Below are 23,250 nucleotides of genomic sequence, written 5' to 3'. Positions count from 1 at the left end.
TTCTTATTTTTTTTTATGGGGGGGTGGGGGAGGGGGGGGTAGAAGGATGACTTTATACTATTCCAGGTATTCTTTAAAGAGCTAGGGTTTCAAGTGTCACTAGACACCCAATGTGACTCCATACAGGACCCCACTCCAAACTCTGAGGCAGAGAGATATTTGCAGGCACTATCTCAACAGTAAACCTGTTTCTGCTCTGTTTCACGTGTTTGTGAGGTGAATAGTTCTAGGCGTTTTACTTATAGGGCAAAGGGTTCCACACACACACACACACACACACACACACACACACACACACACACACACACACACACACACACACTCTATCTCTCACACACACACACAAATGTGCACAAACATACATACACAAATGTGCACACACACACATGCACACACACACGAGGGTAGGCCTCTCACCTTTGGCCTGGTGCTTGTTCCCCCTGGGCTCTCCTCCGTTGGTCCAGATGTCAGGGACACACCCCCAGCAGGCCTAGGAGATCCAACATGGACAGATTTACTGCCTCCTGTCCTGGTCCTCAGTAGAATGTCACCTGAGCTGAGATTGAGTAGTAGAGAACAGTAGGGCAGGTTTTCTCGTGTCGATCAGAAACCCTTGGTTTCAGGTGAGAGTGAGGGGAACCGTCCTGGAAAAACAATGTCACTGTGTGTTATTGTTCAGATATTGTGTAACAACTGCCTCACTGTCTTACGCTGCGCCGCTCGCTAACAAGCATGATGGACAGGAAGAGAGAAAGAGAGAGAGAGAGAGGGAACGAATGAGAGAAAAGGAGAGGGAGTCATGGTTAAACAGAACTCATCTGCTGCCACATTTTGGACATGCATTACTCTGTGGGGATGCAAGTTAGGGTTTAGCCAAACTATGCGCAACAAATGCCAAACACGTTCAACAGTGTGTGTGTGTGTGTGTGCGTGCCGAGTGTGTGTGTGTGTGTGTGTGTGTGTGCGTGCCGTGTGTGTTTGTGCGTGCCGTGTGTGTGTGTGTGTGTGTGTGCTTATGTAGTGTTGACTTAACACGTGGTCTGCCCAGCTGTCTGCATGTTATTTAGTTATGGGCTAGAGGATATGTCATTAGTCTATTTAGACAGATTAAACACCAACTTTATGTAACTTTAGGAACTTCCTACACTCTTTGGAATGAGAAGATTAAAGATCCTACTAAGAGAAACAGTCAACATTAAACCATGCTTTTATAGAACATGCTAACAGGGGTCCTACCACTGCCATTGATTTGCACTCAATGACACCAAATGTTGTCTCACAGAGACCGGGATTCAATCCCATCGCCCCTTTTCGGCTATGTACCATTTAAAGGCAATGTTATACCTCGATCACGGAGATCACAGTCAAAGTAAATGCTGCAGATGTCAGCTCAATTGGAAATGACAGTATTTTTTATATATATGACAGTATCTTGTCTCATCGCTGCAACTCCCCAATGGGCTCGGGAGGCGAAGGTCGAGTCATGCGTCCTCCTAGTCATGGGCCAATTGTGCGCCGCCCTATGGGACTCCCGATCACGGCCGGTTGTGATACAGCCCGGGATCTAACCTGGGTCTGTATTGACGCCTCTAGCACTGCGATGCAGTGCCTTAGACCGCTTCTCCACTCGGGGGTCCCCGTATCATCTTTTATATATGACAGTATCTTTTATATATGTATTATCTTTTGTATATGACAGTATCTTTTATATATGTAGTATCTTTTATATGTCAACTGCGCTACAACGCTAATCTTCCTCGCTCTGAATTGAACCCTGGCCTGAATCTCTGGGTCCATGGTTGTGATGATGCAGTGATCCTGTTACTAGGCTGTCTCTCTCTTTCTCCCCACAGGGCTCTGTTCACCTACAATGGGGCCACTAACAACCTCAAACTGTCCGACTCTGGAGGTAAAGCTTACTGGACAATTTGAATTTGTCACCTCTTTGAACTTGAGTTTTCCAAAATGATAGATGGAATGTTGGTGGTGTTTATTAATCTCTCCGTCTGTCTTTCTTTCTTTCTTTCTTTCTTTCTTTCTTTCTTTCTTTCTCTCGCTCTCTCGCTCTCTCGCTCTCTTGCTCTCTTTCTTTCTCTCTCTCTCGCTCTCTTTCTCTCTCGCTCTCTATCTTTCTCTTTCTCTCTCCTGCGGTCTCTCTCTCTTGCTCTCTCTCTTTCTCTCTCTCTCTCGCTCTTGCTCTCTCTCTCTCTCTTGCTCTCTCTCTCTCTTTCTCTCTCTTGCTCTCTTTCTCCCTCTCTCTTTCTAATTTTTTCTCTCTCTATCTCAATCCCCCCTCCCCCCTCTCGTCTCTCCTACAGCGGGTGGAGTGGTGGAGTTGTCAGGGAAGTTCCACATAGCAAGGCCTCAGTATGGGCTCTGCAGGGTGGGATCGGCCGAGGTGGGAGGCCCTCGCGTCGCCATGATCTGCTGGGTGAGTGTCGTCCACTACAACATTGCCCTCTGAATGGATGTGGTACAATATATTAACTCTATTGACCTGTTGCTGTGTCTCAGATGCTTGAAGTAGAAGTTGCCCATAACCACAGCTCTAGGATCAGATTCCCTACCCTCAATCCTAACCTTAACCATGGCCCTTTGGTCTGGGGTCAATGTGTGTGATGTGTCAGTGAACTTGCGGACTCCGGACGCCAGGCCTAGCTTTTGACTGATACCAAATATTTTGACTGATGCGCGCACACACACACACACACACACACACACAAGCAGGGCAGCAGATGCTTAGAATGTTCCTAATGTGCTTCGCTGGTTCCGTATCTATGGCGACCTTGTGGAATGTTGTGGTGGGGGTCAGAGGTTGCATCTGTAGCCAGTCAGGCAGCAACACACACACAAATCAGAAACTTGTGAAACATACTGTACCTTCATTATCTTGTATATGATAGGTAACATGCTAATAATGGTAGGCTATCTCTATAACATTGGCAAAATTCTTCCACAAAGGTGTACATGCAGTACCTGATGACAGATGACTGAAGCCAGACTTTCTGATAATGAGCCTCTCTCTGGCTCCCTCAGACTAATGATGTAGTGTGTGTGTGCGTGTGTGTGTGTGTGTGTGTGTGTGTGTGTGTGTGTGTGCCCGTGCGTTTCCAGGTCGGGCCAAACGTAGATGAGTACCGCAGGACGGAATGTGCCAGCCATTTGCCCGCTATCAAGACCTTTTTCAAGGTACGGTACCACACCACTCCTACCCCTGCCTTGCTCTGCCCTACGCTGCCAGTTTGTCTGTTGGTCATACAGTCATCCAGTCAGTGACCTCATTGCAGCTGCAGCATTTGAAAGTATTCAGGAGTGGCATGATTAATATGGAAGTTAAGTGTTGTTTTATCTCTATCTCCTACATCCTGTGTTGGTACCATTGTGGAATGTTACTATGTGTCTTCTCTTCACTGTTTCTCTAACAATGAATAATGGATAAACAGCCTCCTATAGTAACTGTTGTCAAGACAATACAGAGAGTTGGTGTTGCTAGTGTGGGAAGGGTGGAACTGGCCTGACCAGGAACGAGGGAATGAGTAGTCATGTTGTCACACTTGGTAAGACACACACACACACATATATACGCATCAAACCAGCACCAGCACGTGCATTATGTGCACACACACACGCGCACACACACGCGCTCTCTCACACACACAACGCATTGGTTGCTGTGGTCCAGTGGCGAGCCAGGCACATACCCAGGCTGGTGGCAGGAGGGCAGGGGTCCACTAATATTTTAATTTAATATGCCATTTAGCAGACGCTTTTATCCAAAGCGACTTACAGTCATGCGTGCATAAATTTTTTTTGTTGTGTATGGGTGGTCCCGGGGATCGAACCCACTACCTTAGCGTTACAAGCGCCGTGCTCTACCAGCTGAGCTACAGAGGTCCACTAGGGTTCACTCTTCCTGACCCTATTGTGTTCCTGGTGCCACCGAGATGGGAGATGGGCCAAACACTCACCAAGTGATAACAGGAAACAGATAAAATAATGGGGGAATACAGGGAGGAAGAGGAAGAGGAGGAGGAGGAGGAGAAGAGAGGGGGATCTGTGTGTGTGTGTGTAAACTGACGCTGGGAGCTCTGTCTGCTTGCTGTAAAACAGTCTTAATTTAACATTTCCATCTTACTGCAGAGAAGTTTATGGGTCATCCATTCAGCCTATAGCCAGACCCCGTTTTTACTAGTGTACATATAAAGGCATCATCCGGTCGACTCCAGATGCATCCCTGGAATGTTGGTTGTTTTTTTGTCCTTTATTATTTTTTATAATTTTTTACTCACTGAAGTATTTGGCCTGGGAACCTCTGTGACCGCAATCTCAGATATACCATTGTGTGTGTGTGTGTCTTTATTACGTAATAGGTATGTGTTAGCGTTGAATAGTATGGGTTACCGAGATTTACCGCCCAAACCCACTCCCTTTTCCCGGGATAAATAACTGCGAGAAACCGGTAAATTGTAATACATTATTTCTATGAACAGCATGACGTTAAATGATATGTGATGTCTAAATCTGGCTTCGCTACAGACCACGGCCTACTCTGCTATCTGCATGACCAATCATCAACGCTCAGGGTGGGGACTGACAGCGCATGTCCGTATGGACCGCAGTTCACAATGCATGTATTATCTCATCATGGTAACTTTTTTTCTTGTGACAAGTAGGCCGACATTTGCTGCAGCATAGCCTATGGTACAGTAATATAAGGACTGAATGAACGTCTAATTTACACATCTCCATCTGGATTTAAGGGGTCACCATATTTTGTTCATTGTAAATGTGCATTTTTTTAATTGCAGCTGCAGAGTTTTAGTAACAGCCTCACTGGAATATTGTGCCTTTAAATCAGTGCACACAAGAGCACTCTCTCACAGTCTCTCTCTCTCCATCAATTCCATTCAAATTGCATCCAAAATAGATAGGCCTAATCCTGTTCAAGATATATATATATATATACAGTTGAAGTCGGAAGTTTACATACACCTTAGCCAAATACATTTAAACTCAGTTTTTTCACAATTCCTGACATTTAATCCGAGCAGAAATGCCCTGTCTTAGGTCAGTTAGGATCACCACTTAATTTTAAGAATATGAAATGTCAGAATAATAGTAGAGAGAATGATTTATTTCAGCTTTTATTTCTTTCATCACATTCCCAGTGGGTCAGAAGTTTACATAAACTCAATTAGTATTTGGTAGCATTGCCTTTAAATTGTTTAACTTGGGTCAAACGTTTCGGGTAGCCTTCCACAAGCTTCCCACAATAAGTTGGGTGAATTTTGGCCCATTCGTCCTGACAGAGCTGGTGTAACTGAGTCAGGTTTGTAGGCCTCCTTGCTCGCACACGCTTTTTCAGTTCTGCCCACAAATGTTATATAAGGGTTGAGGTCAGGGCTTTGTGATGGCCACTCCAATACCTTGACTTTGTTGTCCTTAAGCCATTTTGCCACAACTTTGGAAGTATGCTTGGGGTCATTGTCCATTTGGAAGACCCATTTGCGACCAAGCTTTAACTTCCTGACTGATTATTTATTTATTTTATTTTATTTTTTTGTCATTTAGCTGACGCTCTTATCCAGAGCGACTTACAGGAGCAATTAGGGTTAAGTACCTTGCTCACTGATGTCTTGAGCTGTTGCTTCAATATATCCACATTATTTTCCTTCCTCATGATGCCATCTATTTTGTGAAGTGCACCAGTCCCTCCTGCAGCAAAGCACCCCCACAGCATGATGCTGCCACCCCCGTTCTTCACAGTTGGGATGGTGTTCTTCGGCTTGCAAGCCGCCCCCTTTTTCCTCCAAACATAACGATGGTGATTATGGCCAAACAGTTCTATTTTTGTTTCATCAGACCAGAGGACATTTCTCCAAAAAGTACGATCTTTGTCCCCATGTGCAGTTGCAATCCGTAGTCTGTCTTTTTTATGGCGGGTTTTGGAGCAGTGGCTTCTTCCTTGCTGAGCGGCCTTTCAGGTTATGTCGATATAGGACTAGTTTTACTGTGGATATAGATACTTTTGTACCTGTTTCCTCCAGCATCTTCACAAGGTCCTTTGCTGTTGTTCTGGGATTGATTTTCACTTTTCGCACCAAAGTACGTTCATCTCTAGGAGACAGAACGCGTCTCCTTCCTGAGCGGTATGATGGCTGCGTGGTCCCATGGTGTTTATACTTGCGTACTATTGTTTGTACAGATGAACGTGATACCTTCAGGCGTTTGGAAATTGCTCCCAAGGATGAACCAGACTTGTGGAGGTCTACAATATTTTTTCTGAGGTCTTGTCTGATTTCTTTTGATTTTCCCATGATGTCAAGCAAAGAGGCACTGAGTTTGAAGGTAGGCCTTGAAATACATCCACAGGTACACCTCCAATTGACTCAAATGATGTCCATTAGCCTATCAGAAGCTTCTAAAGCCATGACATGTTTAAAGGCACAGTCAACTTAGTGTATGTAAACTTCTGACCCACTGGAATTGTGATACAGTGAATTTTAAGTGAAATTATCTGTCTGTAATCAATTGTTGGAAAATGTACTTGTGTCATGCACAAAGTAGATGTCCTAACCGACTTGCCAAAACTATAGTTTGTTAACAAGAAATTTGTGGAGTGGTTGAAAAACAAGTTTTAATGATTCCAACCTAAGTGTATGTAAACTTCCAACTTCAATTGTATATATACGCTACCATTCAAAAGTTTAGGGTCACTTAGAAATGTCCTTGTTTTCGAAAGAAAAGCAATTTTTTTGTCCATTAAAATAACATCAAATTGATCAGAAATACAGTGTAGACATTGTTAATGTTGTAAATGACTATTGTAGCTGGAAACGGCTGATTTTTAATGGAATATCTACATAGGCGTACAGAGGCCCATTATCAGTAACCATCAGTCCTGTGTTCCAATGGCACGTTGTGTTTGCTAATCCAAGTTTATCATTTTAAAAGGCTAATTTATCATTTGAAAACTTTTTTGGAATTATGTTAGCACAGCTGAAAACTGTTGTGCTATTTAAATAAGCAATAAAACTGGCCTTCTTGAGACTAGTTCAGTATCTGGAGCATCAGCGATTGTGGGTTCGATTACAGGCTCAAAATGGCCAGAAATGAAGGCTATTCCATGCGAGAAATTGCCAAGAAACTGAAGATCTCGTACAACGCTGTGTACTACTCCCTTCACAGAACAGCGCAAACTGGCTCTAACCAGAATAGAAAGAGGAGTGGGAGGCCCCGGTTCACAACTGAGCAAGAAGACGAAAACATTAGTGTCTAGTTTGAGAAACAGACGCCTCACAGGTCCTCAACTGGCAGCTTCATTAAACAGTACCCCGCAAAACACCAGTCTCAACGTCAACAGTGAAGAGGCGACTCCGGGATGCTGACATTCTAGGCAGAGTTGCTAAGAAAAAGCTGTATCTCAGACTGCCCATCTTAATCTTTTCTTTTTATTGGCCAGTCTGAGATATTACTTTTTCTTTGCAACAGATTAATGTATCTGGGTAGCATTCACATTGCAGTCCTGCTGTTATTTATGTTTGATGACCCCATTCTCTGAGACCTGGGCTTTCCACATCACACTGCCATGTATTAGTCAACCTACTCTCTATCACCATGTGGGGTCTATAAAACCATGTGACGCTTGTGTCATACAGCGTTACTGGAAGGGGGCTTGGATTAATAAAGGATGAATGATTAATAAACGGATACACACTCAGGACATACAGACAGAGCCAGTTTGCTTTTATAGGTTTTGCCGGTCATCTCCAAAGACTCATTCTTACTGTAACCTTGTAAAACGTGTAGCTTCCAGGAAGCTGTGCGAGGTGGTTCACTTCTCGGTAAAAGGACAAAACTCACATAATCTCCTGACTCATACTGTAATTTTGGTGAGTTGCTTCTGAGGAGAGACTTATTTCTGGTGTAGCGCCCTCATGTGGTGGAAATGTCACATGTGCGCTGTCAACATGCATAGATATTGCGGCACTTCCAGCAAGCCTGATCCTGCATTGTGGTGAGGCTTATTAATACTCCTACAGTGTAGATTAATTTAGTTAATTAAATATAATGTATGTTGTTGTTACCTGTCCATATGTTACAGAGTGCTATGTTTGTTTAATACGAAAATACATTTGTCTTCCAGTCTGTCAGTTCTGTGAGATGCTACAGCACCAACTGAAACAACAAACATATTTCCTCCCCACTATCACTCAGGGAAAGGAAGGGAAAGGGGGATACCTAGTCAGTTGTACAACTGAACGCATTTAACCCAACCCCTCTGAATCAGGGAGGTGCGGGGGCTGCCTTAATCGAACATCCACATCATGAGAGAAGGTTATGAGAGGACAGGGTGTGTGAAAGGAGAGGTCTATAAAAGAGGACAGAGGAGAGGACAGGGTGTGTGAAAGGAGAGGTCTATGAAAGAGGACAGAGGAGAGGGGAGAGGACAGGGTGTATGAAAGGAGAGGTCTATAAAAGAGGACAGAGGAGAGGACAGGGTGTGTGAGGAGAGGTCTATAAAAGAGGACAGAGGAGAGGACAGGGTGTGTGAGGAGAGGTCTATAAAAGAGGACAGAGGAGAGGACAGGGTGTGTGAGGAGAGGTCTATAAAAGAGGACAGAGGAGAGGACAGGGTGTGTGAGGAGAGGTCTATAAAAGAGGACAGAGGAGAGGACAGTATTAGGGAGAGGCCTTAGAGGAGCCCGTTTTAGGGAGAGGCCTTAGACAGTATTAAGGAGAGGCCTATCATCTGAAACATAATGACAAACAGACAGACAGTTAGGCGAGGCAGAGGAGATCATTTACACCCTCTTCACCACCATAACTCCCTCCCCCATCCCTCAGGGGCTCCTCACACTGCTTGAGAGAAATTAGGGAGGGAGTGTGTGGGACAATTAAGATATTGCGTGTGACTAACAGATTTCAGTTCATTATTATAGCTCCCACCTTGGGCCAATCAGTGTCATTTTGTAAATGCTGCATCATTCACCCAAGTCACTATGGTGTTGAACGCTGAGCTGTAGTCAATTAACAGTATTCTCACGTAGGTGTTCCTTTTGTCCATGTGGGAAATGGCAGTGTAGAGTGCAATAGAGATTGTGTCATCAGTGGATCTGTTGAGACAGTATGCGAATTGGAGTGGGTCCAGGGTGTCTGGGATGATGGTGTTGATGTGAGCCATGACCAGCCTTTCAAAGCATTTCATGGCTACAGATGTGAGTGCTACGGGGCGTTAGTCATTTAGGCAGGTTACCTTGGTGTTCTTGGGCACAGGGAATATGGTGGTCTACTTGAAACATGTACAATGGGCTCCAAAATTACTGGCACCCCTGACTGGCAATGCACAAACAATACTTAAAAAAATATAATATAAAGATAAACTCAAAATACCAACATGTGAGAAATACTGTACTTTATTAATGTTTCAATGGAACCAACCAATATCATACAATTATTTAATACAAAATAAATGTCACCAAAATCAAGGTTTCATAAGTATTGGCACTCCTCATTTAGTACTTAGTGCAACCACCTCTGGCAAGGATAACAGCATGAAGTATTTTCCTGTAATGTTTGACAAGGTTAAGGAACACATTTGAAGGGATTTTGGACCATTCCTCTATGCAGATCCTTTCAAGATCCTTCACATTCTTGGGTTTGCGCTTATCAACTGCCCTCGTCAACTCAGCCCACAGATTTTCGATTGGATTGAGGTCCGGCGACTGAGATGGCCATGGCAGAACATTGATTTTGTTGTCACTGAACCATTTCTGTGTGGATCTTGAGATATGTTTTGGGTCATTGTCTTATTGGAAAGTCCACCTACAGCCAAGTCCCAGCCTTCTGGCAGAGGCAACCAGATTGTCAGGCAAAATTGCCTGATACTTGGTGGAATTCATTATGCCATCAATCTTAACTAGAGCCCCTGGACTTCTGGAATTAAAACAGCCCCAAAACATCACTGACCCACCACCATATTTCACCGTGGGTATGAGGTGCCTCTCCTTGTATGCATCTCTGTTTCGACGCCAAACATGCCGATGATGTATCTGACCAAAACGTTCAATTTTGGTCTCATCTGACCAGAGCACCTTCTTCCAGTCATAATTTAAATGACGTTTGGCAATCTCCAAGCACTTGCGTCTGTGTCTTGGGGTCAGAAAGGGCTTTCTTCTGGCAACCCTTCCAAAGAGCCTGTGGTTGTGGAGGTGGCGTCTGATGGTGCTTTTTGAAACCTGGTGACCCCAAGACGCCACCAAGGCCTGCAATTTTTCACAGTGATTATTGGGGATTTTGTTGCTTCTCTCACCATCTTCCTCCCTATCCTGGGGGGCAAAATGCATTTGCGTCCTCTACCCGTGAGGTTTTCAACTGTTCCATATCTTTTAAATGTTTTAATAATTGCCCTGACAGTGTTCAGTGGTATATTCAATCGTTTGTGGATCTTCTTGTAGCCATTACCAGATTTATGAAGGTCTACAACCATCTGTCTCTTTTGAACTGCCAGTTCTTTTGTTTTCTTCATGGTGTTGGATGACAAAGGGATATTGCATGCGTGTTACCTCATTTTTATACCCTAGTGAAACAGGAAGTGATGTAATGGCTCAATATAGTTCCTTAAGACTTAGATACACTTAAATAAGTGGAATTTAATTCCTGGTTTAATTTTGGTAGATGTTATTTACAATAATCTTTAAGGGTGCCATTAATTGTGAAACCTTGATTTGGAGGACATTGATTTTTTATTAAATCAATAAATGATTTTGGTGGGTTCCATTGGAACATTAATATAGTACAGTATTTCTCATGTGTTGGTATTTTGAGTTTATCTCTATAATTATATTGTTTATATTTTTTTAAGTATTGTTTGTGCATTGCCAGTCACGGGTGCCAGTAATTTTGGAGCCCACTGTAGGTATTACAGACTGGGTCAGGGAGAGGTTGAAAATGTCAGTGAAGACACTTGTCAGCTGGTCGGCGCATGCTCTGAGTACGTGTCCTGGTAATCAATCTGATTACCAGGACGCATGTTAACCTGTTTAAAGGTCTTACTCACATCAGCTACTGAGAGTGTGATCATACAATCGTCCGGAACAGCTGGTGCCTCGCGCATGGTTCAGTGTTGCTTACCTCGAAGTGAGCATAGAAGGCATTTAGCTCGTCTAGTAGGCTCGCGTCACTGGGCAGCTCGCGGCTGGGTTTCCCTTTTGTAATCCATTATAGTTTTCAAGCCCTGCCACATCCGACAAGCGCCAGAGCCGGTGTAGTAGGATTCGATCTTAATCCTGTATTGAAGCTTTGACTGTTTGATGGTTCGTCGGAGGGTGTAGCGGGATTTCATCTAAGTGTCCGGGTTAGTGTCCCGCTCCCTGAAAGTGGTAGCTCTAGCCTTTAGCTCAGTGTGGGAGTTGCCTGTAATCCATGGCTTCTGGTTGGGATATGTATGTACGGTCACTGTGGGGACGACGACGTCGATACACTTATTAATGAAGCTGACTGGTGTGGTAAACTCCTCAATGCCATCAAATTAGTCCTGGAACATATTCCAGTCTGTGCTAGTGAAACAGTCCTGTAGTTTAGCATCCGCTTCATCAGACCACTTCCGTATTGAGCGTGTCACTGGTACTTCTTGTTTGAGGTTTTGGTTGTAATCAGGAGGATACAGTTATGTTCAGATTTGCCAAAAGGAGGGCGAGGAAGAGCTTTGTATATGTCTCTGTGTGTGGAGTAAAGGTGATGTAGAGTTTTTTCGCCGCTAATTGCACAGGTGACATGCTGGTAGAAATGAGGTAAGATGGATTTCAGCTCGTTGTGTGCGGTCTTAGTGCCAGCATCGGTTTGTGATGGTAAATAAACAGCTACGAAAAATATGGATGAAAACTCTCTTGGTAAATATTATGGTCTACAGCTTATCATGAGGTATTCTAACTCAGGCGAGCAGAACCTTGACACTTCCTTAATATTAGAGATCGCGCACCAGCTGTTGTTAACAAAAACACATACACCACCCCCTTGAGGTTACCATTCTGTCCTGCCGATGCATAGAAAAACCGGCTAGAATATTTATATATACACTGCTCAAAAAAATTAAGGGAACACTTAAACAACACAATGTAACTCCAAGTCAATCACACTTCTGTGAAATCAAACTGTCCACTTAGGAAGCAACACTGATTGACAATAAATTTCACATGCTGTTGTGCAAATGGAATAGACAACAGGTGGAAATTATAGGCAATTAGCAAGACACCCCCAATAAAGAAGTGGTTTTGCAGTTGGTGACCTAAGACCACTTCTCAGTTCCTATGCTTCCTGGCTGATGTTTTGGTCACTTTTGAATGCTGCCGGTGCTTTCACTCTAGTGGTAGCATGAGACGGAGTCTACAACCCACACAAGTGGCTCAGGTAGTGCAGCTCATCCAGGATGGCACATCAATGCGAACTGTGGCAAGAAGGTTTGCTGTGTCTGTCAGCGTAGTGTCCAGAGCATGGAGGCGCTACCAGGAGACAGGCCAGTACATCAGGAGACGTGGAGGAGGCCGTAGGAGGGCAACAACCCAGCAGCAGGACTGCTACCTCCGCCTTTGTGCAAGGAGGAGTAGGAGGAGCACTGCCAGAGCCCTGCAAAATGACCTCCAGCAGGCCACAAATGTGCATGTGTCTGCTCAAACGGTCAGAAACAGACTCCATGAGGGTGGTATGAGGGCCCGATGTCCACAGGTGGGGGTTGTGCTTACAGCCCAACACCGTGCAGGACGTTTGGCATTTGCCAGAGAACACCAAGATTGGCAAATTCGCCACTGGTGCCCTGTGCTCTTCACAGATGAAAGCAGGTTCACACTGAGCACGTGACAGACGTGACAGAGTCTGGAGACGCCGTGGAGAAAGTTCTGCTGCCTGCAACATCCTCCAGCATGACCCTTTTGGCGGTGGGTCAGTCATGGTGTGGGGTGGCATTTCTTTGGGGGGCCGCACAGCCCTCCATGTGCTCGCCAGAGGTAGCCTGACTGCCATTAGGTACCGAGATGAGATCCTCAGACCCCTTGTGAGACTATATGCTGGTGCGGTTGGCCCTGGGTTCCTCCTAATGCAAGACAATGCTAGACCTCATGTGGCTGGAGTGTGTCAGCAGTTCCTGCAAGAGGAAGGCATTGATGCTATGGACTGGCCCGCCCGTTCCCCAGACCTGAATCCAATTGAGCACATCTGGGACATCATGTCTCGCTCCATCCACCAACGCCACGTTGCACCACAGACTGTCCAGGAGTTGGCGGATGCTTTAGTCCAGGTCTGGGAGGAGATCCCTCAGGAGACCATCCGCCACCTCATCAGGAGCATGCCCAGGCGCGTTGTAGGGAGGTCATACAGGCACGTGGAGGCCACACACACTACTGAGCCTGATTTTGACTTGTTTTTAGGACATTACATCAAAGTTAGATCAGCCTGTAGTGTGGTTTTCCACTTTAATTTTGAGGGTGACTCCAAATCCATTTACATTTTAGTCATTTAGCAGACGCTCTTATCCAGAGCGACTTACAGTTAGTGAGTGCATACATTATTATTATTTTTATACTGGCCCCCCGTGGGAAACGAACCCACAACCCTGGCGTTGCAAACGCCATGCTCTACATCCCTGCCGGCCATTCCCTCCCCTACCCTGGACGACGCTTGGCCAATTGTGCGCCGCCCCATGGGTCTCCCGGTCGCGGCCAGCTACGACAGAGCCTGGATTCGAACCAGGATCTCTAGTGGCACAGCTAGCACTGCGATGCAGTGCCTTAGACCACTGCGCCACTCGGGAGAACTCCAGACCTCCATGGGTTGATAAATTTGATTTCCATTGATCATTTTTGTGTGATTTTGTTGTCAGCACATTCAACTATGTAAAGAAAAAAGTATTTAATAAGATTATTCCATTCATTCAGATCTAGGATGTGTTATTTTAGTGTTCCCTTAATTTTTTTTAGCAGTGTATATACAGTACCAGTCAAAAGTTTTGACACACCTACTCATTCAAGGGTTTTTCTTTATTTTAACTATTTTCTACATTGTAGAATAATAGTGAAGACATCAGAACTATGAAATAACACATATGGAATCATGTAGTAACCAGAAAAGTGTGAAACAAATGAAAATATATTTTACATTTGAGATTCTTCAAATAGCCACCCTTTGCCTTGATGACAGCTTTGCACACTCTTGGCATTCTCTCAACCAGCTTCATGAGGTAGTCACCTGGAATGCATTTCAATTAACAGGTGTGCCTTCTTAAAAGTTCATAATGTGTTTGAGCCAATCAGTTGTGTTGTGACAAGGTAGTGGGGGTATACAGAAGATAGCCCTATTTGGTAAAAGACCAAATCCATATTCTGACAAGAACAGCTCAAATAAGCGAAGAGAAACGACAGTCCATCATTACTTTGACACATTTCAAGAACTTTGAACGTTTCTTAAAGTACAGTCGCAAAAACCATCAAGCGCTATGATGAAACTGGCTCTCATGAGGACCGCCACAGGAATGGAAGACCCAGAGTTACCTCTGCTGCAGAGAATAAGTTCATTAGAGTTACCAGCCTCAGAAATTGCACCCCAAATAAATGCTTCACAGAGTTCAAGTAACAGACACATCTCAACATCAATTGTTCAGAGGAGACTGTGTGAATCAGGCCTTCATGGTCGAATTGCTGCAAAGAAAGCACTACTAAAGGACACAAATAATAAGAAGAGACTTGCTTGGGCCAAGAAACACGAGCAATGGACATTAGACTGGTGGAAATTTGTCCTTTTGGTTTGGAGTCCAAATTTGAGATTTTTGGTTCCAACTGCCATGTCTTTGTGAGATGCGGTGTGGGTGAACGGATGATCTCCGCATGTGTATTTCCCACCGTAAAGCATGGAGGAGGAGGTGTTATGGTGTGGGGTTGCTTTGCTGGTGACACTGTCTGTGATTTATTTACAATTCAAGGCACACTTAACCAGCATGGCTACCACAACATCCTGCAGCGATAAGCCATTCCATCTGGTTTGGGCTTAGTGGGACTATCATTTGTTTTTCAACAGGTCAATGACCCAACACACCTCCAGGCTGTATAAGGGCTATTTGACCAAGAAGGAGAGTGATGGAGTGCTGCATCAGATGACCTGGCCTCCACAATCCCCCGACCTCAACCCAATTGAGGTGGTTTGGGATGAGTCAGATTGCAGAGTGAAGGAAAAGCAGCCAACAAGTGCTCAGCATATGTGGGAACTCCTTCAAGACTGTTGGAAAAGCATTCCAGGTGAAGCTGGTTGAGAGAATGCCAAGAGTGTGCAAAGCTGTCATCAAGGGTGGCTATTTGAAGAATCTCAAATATAAAATATATTTTGATTTGTTTAACCCTTTTTTGGTTACTACATGATTCCATATGTGTTATTTCAAAGTTTTTATATATTCACTATTATTCTACAATGTAAAAATAGTACAAATAAAGAAAAACCCTTGAATGAGTAGGTGTGTCCAAACTTTTGACTGGTAGGGTATATATATTTATTTATATTTTTTCAATTTCGTGATATCCAATTGCGATCCGATTTACGATATTGTCTCATCGCTGCAACTCCCCAATAGGCTAGGGAGAGGCGAAGGTCGAGTCATGCGTCCTCCGAAACATGACCCGCCAAACCGCACTTCTTAACACCCGCCCGCTTAACCCGGAAGCCAGCCGCACCAATGTGTCAGAGGAAACACTATTTAACTGACGAGTGAAGTCCGCCTGCAGGCGCCCGGCCCGCCACAAGGAGTCGCTAGAGCGCAATGAGCCAAGTAAAGCACCCCGGCCAAACATGGACGATGCTGGGCCAATTGTGCGCCACTCTATGGGACTCCCGGTCACGGCCGGTTGTGACACAGCCTGGGATCGAACCTGGGTCTGTAGTGACGCCTCAAGTACGGCGATGCAGAACCTTAGACACCTCAGCCAAGTTTCCGAGAAACATAGGATATTAGTTCCTCAGGTCCCGTTGATAGGATAGTCTGGAACGGAGCTCATCCAGTTTTTTCTCCAGTGATTGTACATTCCCCAATAGAACAGAGGGTAGAGGCAGATAGAGGGCACGTCGACCTCTATATCACTGTCTCTTTCTGGTCCGGGGTGGTCATTCGTCATTGTTGAATCTCTGCATCCTATCTGCTCTTTCCACACTCCCCTCATCTCATATGCAACAACTGTTTCACTTTCCTTATGCTTTCTCTGAATTCTCCCTTCCTCCCCCCTACACACCATCTCCCATTTCTACCCCTCTCTCTTACCTCTCCCCTCTCTGTCTATCTCTTCCAAACCAATATGTTCCGTCCTGTCTTCTCTAGTGTAAGCCAGAGACTTGTTTTGTTCTCTGTCTGTCCTCATCACTAAAGCTGTTAAGTCCACAGCCAAGAGGAAACCACTGGGGGTAAAATCTTTCAAAGAACTACTTCAGAGTGTGTGTTTTCGAGTGTGTGTGTGTGTATGTATGTGTTTGTGCGTGTGTGTGCACATATGTTTTCGGGGGGTCAGGGGGTAAATGAAAAAGGAGGGAAAATATCCCTTTCTCTCGTTTGGAATGCTGGAGCAGAATTGTATCTGAGTGATGAGGTTTCACACATTTTACAGCTGAAGGTTGTCCTCGCTTGGAATGTTAAAGGATGTTCAGGACCGCAACTTGATTCCCTTCAATAATCTTTCATGCTGACATGTTTCAGTACAAGCTTATAATAATAATATGCCATTTAGCAGACGCTTTTATCCAAAGCGACTTACAGTCGTGCGTGCATACATTTTTGTGTATGGGTGGTCCCGGGGATCGAACCCACTACCTTGGCGTTACAAGCGCCGTGCTCTACCAGCTGAGCTACAGAGGACCACAGGAGCTTGTTCATTAGAGCACTGTCTGGGGCAGAGATAAACACGCAGCAACCAACCTGTCACAATAGTGCATTATAGACTTGACATCAGATGCCTGTGTAGCAGGTCCCCATTGTAGTTCATCTCTCTCTCTCTCTCTCTCTCTCTCTCGCTCTCGCTCGCTCTCTCTCGCTCAGGATGCCTATGTGTTTATCAGTGCTGAGAGTAAGGAGGATGTGACAGAGGAGAAGATAGGCGCTGAGCTCAATAAAGTCCGTCCCCCGACAGAGCAAGTCAGAAGAAGCAGTCGGTCAAAGGACAAGGAGGAGACAGTGGTGAGCGCTCCCCCTGCAATACCATATATGTCCACAAGAGGGGGCACTAACACCTAGACACAACCTGGAACTGTGCTTTTACATTGAGGGGGCCACACGTTCAGATTCTCTGTTTTAATCTCTTGTCATGAATTGTACTTTCTGTGTACTTACTGTATGTTTTTCAATTTTTTCATACTTGATAAATCACGAGTTAAAAAAACAACCAAAGCTCCTTGCCAATAGCATAAGTTACAAACTGTGTGTTATGTGTTCATACAGTGTTGTTCTCCATTAACACTCTCTCTCCTCTTCGTCTGTATCTCCCTTTTGACAGGGCACTAACTACAGGAAGACTAACGCTGCCATGGAGATGAGACGCGCCAATAGAGACTCCTTCTGGGCACGTGCAGAGGTAGTTTACACAGGCACACAGTCACAGTTAACCTCATAGCTTAGACCGTTTTTCTAGTAATCAATTTTCTCTTTCTCTCTCTCTCTCTCTCTTAGCGTGAGGAGGAACGTAGGAAGGAGGAGGAGAGGAAGCGTGCATTGGAGGACAGACGGCGTTGGGAGAAAGAAAGAGTTCTGAAGGAACGGAAAGAGGCTGACGAGAGGGAGAGGAAAATGAAGGAGAAACTACAGATGATCGAAGAGCAGAGGTCAGGACACAGACACACACACACACAGACACACACACACACACACACACACACACAGACACACACAGACACATACACACACAGACACCGACACACACACACATACACAGACAGACAGACAGACAGACAGACAGACAGACAGACACACACACTGACTCAAGACTCAAACAATCTCTGACTCAAGGGTATCTTCTTGTGGCCATATCAGGTATTTAATGGGTTGTCACAATTGTAAAGTCTACGTAAGGCCTATAAGGTCTGACATCTCTGTATCTCTCAGGACAATGCAGGCCCAGCTGGAGGCAGATGTGAGGAAACTGGAGAAATCAAGATGGGTGAGGCAAAGAACAAATTAGTGAGGAAGTTATTGGGCTACTGAACTGTCTGAACTCGTGTGTCTGAACTCTGACCTCTGTTGGGGTGTGGCAGGAGCTGCAGCAGAGAGAGCATGAGGAGGAAATGAGAGCTCGCTTCAGACGCAGCGAGTCCATCGAGAAAGCAGCAGTGAGTCTCTTACTGACCTCTCTACTCCATATAAACTCTGAAGTGGCTTCCATCTGCACAGATCTGAAAACACAGCATAGGTCAAAGGAATATGGCCTTTTATAGGAACCTCTCAGCTTCTGTCACGCCAGCGCAGATGAAGGAAAGGAATGAAGGAGAGGAAGGAGTAGACGAGGCAGCTTTAGACTATTGAGACCTGTAGTTTCCTTTACATCATTCAATAAAGCATAGTGTGGTGTGATTCCTCATCCTATCTGCAGGAGGCAGCAATGCTGGTATCACAGCGCTCCATGAACCCCAGAGAGTTCTTCAGACAGCTGTCATCAGCATCGTCCAATAACCCATCCAGCCCCGGCTCCCCCCGCACAGGTAAGTCCTGTGTGTGTGTGTGTGTGTGTGTGTGTGTGTGTGTGTGTGTGTGTTTATAAGCATTGACAAACCAAGAAGTGTCTCTACCCAATGTGTGATTATGAAGCCAGTAACAGTCAATCATGCATGAACCTAAACAACCATTATCTGTCAGTGTATTTCTTAATGTTGCTCATCCTTCCTCTCTCTCTCTCTCTCTCTCTCCCCCTCTCTCTCTCTCTCTCCCCCTCTCTCTCTCTCTCTCTCTCTCTCTCTCTCTCTCTCTCTCCCCCCCCCCCCCCCCCCCCCCCCCCCCCCCCCCCACAGGCAAACCTCCATTAAGGCGGTACCAGCGCAGTCTGACTGACACAGCATTCATCTTTGGGAAATCGGACAGCCCCACCCCCACTTCCCCCCGCAGCCCCACATTGGTCTCACCCTTCTTCCGCATCCCATCCTCCCCCTTCCACCGCACCATGTCCCCATCCAGCTCCATCTTCCGCCCAATCACCTCTCCCCAGAGCCCTCGCGCACCCCTGGTGTCCCCTCCCAAATCGCCCCTCCACTCTGCCCCGCCTGTCTCAGCCCAGGCTACTCTCCCATCACCCAGCCCCCAGTCTCAGCCCCAAACTCAGGCCTTTGCCCCCCCAGCCTCTCCAGACCTCCTCGCCACCCTGTCCCCCACCTCTCCTCTAGAGAACCAGCCCCAGGCCCAGTTCCTGCCCCCCTCTCCCCAGTCCCAGCCTGAGTGCTTCCCCTATCCCCTAATCTCCCTGGAGCCTGCCTCAGCACCACAGCCTCCCACTGCCCCTCTGTCAGAGAGTCCACTGCATCCAACAGGTAGGTCCCCATCATATACACAGCCTACTGTAGAATGACCATTATAGAGTTGGTTCTCAGTTTGCCTTGGCTGCACTTAAAACAACAATGGTTCATTCTCTCTCATCCAGAGCAGTACACAGCTGTACAAGTTGTACTGGTGGAGGAAGAGGAAGATGATGATGAAGACCAGGCAGAGCCAGAGCCCAGCATTGAGAGTACAGAGCCAAACCCAAATATGGAGGAAAGAGGGGAGGGCTCAGCACAGGATTCAGACCCTACATCAGTGCAGGAGCCTATGGCAGAGGAAGGAGAGGAAGCAGAGGAAGCTGGACAAGAGAAGGGCCAATCAGATTACAGTCAGGCCTCTGCTGAGCCATTCCTGGTTGAGCTTTCAGAAGAGGAGGAGGAGCCAGCTGGAACAGGTATACTTTGTATGTTTTTTTGTATCTCGTATAGTCCTGTCCTATTATATATATATATATATATATATATATATATATATATATATATATATATTTAAGGCTAAATACAACAATTGAAAGAGAAGAAGAGTTTTATGTTAAGAGAAGGTTGTGGAAAAAGTGTGTGACACAACTGACACGTTATGTTTCAGATGCAGAAGTTATTATTCCGCTAATCACACAAAAGGTTGTGGTCCCGTCCACCAATGGGGTGACAGATGAGGAGGAGTTGGTGGAACACAATGGTACAGGTATGTTACCCCGCTAATCCATTGATAGGGATCTACGCTAGCCTACATTGCCCAAGTTGCTCTCAAACTGAATGAACCCTTTATGTTGATGAGATAACATAGAATAGACATACCAGAAGCCTACATTGCAATTCCCTATCCTTTTCCAGGAATCCTCTTCCTCATGGATTTTTAAATCCATGAAGGGGATTGAAAAGTACACACTTGCTTAGCGTAGGGTAGGGAACCAGAATCCAACCACTGTCATGGTTCCTCTTTTCCAGAGCGATCAATGAGTCCACCAGAAAGGGAGCAAGGTACTCCAGAGTTGGCTGTTCATTTTGATGAAGAGGAGGAGGACTTTGTTGAAGAGAATGAGGTCCAGGAGATTTCAGAGAATGGACAAGAGGTTGTTACACAACACACAAAGTCATATGTCCCCTACCCCCTGCCATCCTATTCACTACTGGGCTTCAAACCTAGTCATGGAGACCCACACGGTGTGCAGACCTTTGTTCCAGCCCAGTATTAATACAAAGACTTGATGATTAGTTGAAAAGTTATAAAAGGTGTGTTAGTGCTGGGCTAGAAAAAAAGCTTGCACCCCTCTGGGTCTCCAGGACCAGGATTGAAGAACACTGACTAATTTAATATAAATGTAATGTAGATGACAACCAAGCAAGGGCTCTGTAATGGGGAAAATGGTGACCTTCATTCATGATTATTTTTCTCTGTTTCAGATGTGTGTAAGAGCTCTCTATGACTACCAAGCAGGTCAGTTCTCAGTGTAACTCATACCATGGACCACACACCCATGCACACCTACACACACACACCTACACACACACACAGACACACACACACACAGACATACTATGATTCTCTGAGTGTTAAACCTAGTCTTTCTCTTTTCTCACAGAGGATGAATCAGAGATCTCATTTGAACCAGGTGACATCATAAGTGCGGTGGAGACTGTGGACAAGGCCTGGTGGCGGGGCTGCAGTAAAGATGGACGCCAGGGACTCTTTCCAGCCAATTACGTGGAGACCATCTAGACATACACACACATACACACTCAGGGACTGAACACTCGTTCCCCTACAGTGAAACCATCATAGTATACTTGCTACATACATAGACTCCCTTAGCTTCAATAGACACACAATTTACAAACTCCCCTTGGATTCCATGCAATCACCTGCCCCCCTTCCAACTCAGCTGTGTTGTGGTGGAAGACAGTGTCTCCTGTTCTATCCAGTTACAGACTCCTAACTGGCAGAAAAACACAGTTGAGGACCACCAAGACCCCTTCGTTCCCTTCACAAGAGGGAGGACTGGGAAAGAGAGGGACCGCCAGATGGGATGTCTGCAGGCTCAATGAGTCCCTCTACAACTACTATTTTGATGATTGTTACGATAAGCAATACTGTCTGTGTCACTTCCTTGGTACATTTAACAGTGTTTTCTACGTTAATGAACTGAAAAGTAAGGGACTGTCTTTATTGTTTCTGTATTGGTGTTACTGTATGTGTGCATAATCTGTGTTTTATCTAAAGCTTTTTTTATCCAAGCGGCATGGTATTCCTACAGGACATCTGATGCTAATTGATAGCTTTATGCTAATGTCACGTACATTTAAAATGCTACTTGTAAATGTATTTTTGAAGAGAACTTTTTTAAGTCACTTTAAGTTTTAATACACTACTACTCTTGTACATAAGAATGTGACATTACATGCATTTTCTTTCTTTTGCTTTGTCATTCTACAAGTGTGTATGGTTTGTCATTCTACAAGTGTGTATGGTTTGTCATTCTACATGTGTGTATGGTTTGTACTCCCTGCATTTACTCCACATTTACAAATAGTACCATTTACAAATGTATAATACTCTTAAACATCAGCTTATATATATTACAGGTCTTGATTGTTTTTGTTATTACATTAAAAGACAAATACTATTTAGAAGTTATATTTCTTTATGAAAATAGCATAAAAACATGAAGCAGAAAGTAACTTTATATCATGCATATTATACTATTAAATAAAACTACCTTTTTTACTACAAATGTACAGGTTACTTTTTAATCACTTTCAGAACTCTATAAGTAATTTTAGAAGAAGAATTCTAATTTTATTGAATCCAACTGAATAATACATCCATATGTATTTTTCCCCAAATGTAAAACACTTGCACATCGTACTTCAGCTTGAGATGTATATTTATTCTCAGCTTCATCAGAAAAAATATTTTTATATTCTGAAAAATAGTATGGCTATGTACATTTAAATCATTTTACAGAGTTGTCTTTTACTTAGTAACATACATTAGCCTCATGTTTCCGTTTTGCATCCCTCTAACACACGCAGTGGACATTTACTTGATTATCGATCAATTGACAACTTTAAACTTTCCTCACATGTTCACTGTCTTCTCCTCTCTCTTGACTCTCATCTTTCCCTCTTTCCTTCCTCTGGTTTCATATTCACTCTCCCTCACTTATCTTTGTCATAGATGATATCTACTCCTCTCTTTTGATGACGGGTGGATAAAATAAAAATCAAATCACTTTTTTTAAGCTCTTATTCACGTAACATGGAGTCAGGGAAAACCTCATACTAAAATGTATTTTTATATATTTAACCTTCTTTAAGTAAAAAGAGATTCTATCTCATTGGCCTGAATCCTAACCTTTGAACTTTTACAACAACGAAGGCTGTAAAGCTTTGAAGTTCTGGAATGATTTCAGGTTCAGAACAGGTGACTTCTGAATCTCCACCAGGTTGTGTTGTGTGATTTCACATTATACAGTATGTAGGTAACATGTTTCCCCATACATTTCTATATGTATCAAATCAGTGATTATCTAGAATATTGCCCTCCAGTACGATTGCCCTAACTTCAGTGCCGATACAAGGCCTTTGTAAAATCAATGAGTGTTATCCCTAGTCTGTGAAAACAATTGACTGTGTATAACACCAACAAGATGTGACTGTATAAAACCAACAAGGACTTATGTCACAATTTATGCAGTATGATGTTTGCCT

General features: G+C 44.5%; 1 protein-coding gene across 2 annotated transcripts in view; it reads left to right on the top strand.

The window, feature by feature from the left end:
* LOC311141715 (uncharacterized protein) overlaps nt 1-22,776 on the top strand; it is a 58,758-nt gene extending 35,982 nt beyond the window's left edge. Inside the window, exons 2-16 of one of the 2 annotated variants that reach the window (XM_084177142.1) lie at nt 1,854-1,909; nt 2,319-2,431; nt 3,115-3,189; nt 17,060-17,197; nt 17,514-17,591; nt 17,687-17,838; nt 18,119-18,173; nt 18,268-18,342; nt 18,603-18,711; nt 19,018-19,530; nt 19,641-19,934; nt 20,126-20,224; nt 20,488-20,612; nt 20,944-20,977; nt 21,123-22,776. In XM_084177142.1, coding sequence (XP_084033268.1) covers nt 1,854-1,909; nt 2,319-2,431; nt 3,115-3,189; nt 17,060-17,197; nt 17,514-17,591; nt 17,687-17,838; nt 18,119-18,173; nt 18,268-18,342; nt 18,603-18,711; nt 19,018-19,530; nt 19,641-19,934; nt 20,126-20,224; nt 20,488-20,612; nt 20,944-20,977; nt 21,123-21,259 — 2,053 coding nt within the window. In that variant the 3' untranslated portion in view covers nt 21,260-22,776. Of the gene's footprint in view, nt 1-1,853; nt 1,910-2,318; nt 2,432-3,114; nt 3,190-17,059; nt 17,198-17,513; nt 17,592-17,686; nt 17,839-18,118; nt 18,174-18,267; nt 18,343-18,602; nt 18,712-19,017; nt 19,531-19,640; nt 19,944-20,125; nt 20,225-20,487; nt 20,613-20,943; nt 20,978-21,122 lie in introns of both variants that reach the window. The other variant, XM_084177141.1, reaches the window with a different exon arrangement.
* The last annotated feature ends 474 nt before the right edge of the window (nt 22,777-23,250 follow it).

This window comes from Coregonus lavaretus (genome assembly GCF_964263955.1).
Source record: "Coregonus lavaretus genome assembly, chromosome: 14".
Classification (NCBI taxonomy): domain Eukaryota; kingdom Metazoa; phylum Chordata; class Actinopteri; order Salmoniformes; family Salmonidae; genus Coregonus; species Coregonus lavaretus.
This window is presented reverse-complemented; position numbering and strand designations above follow the sequence as displayed.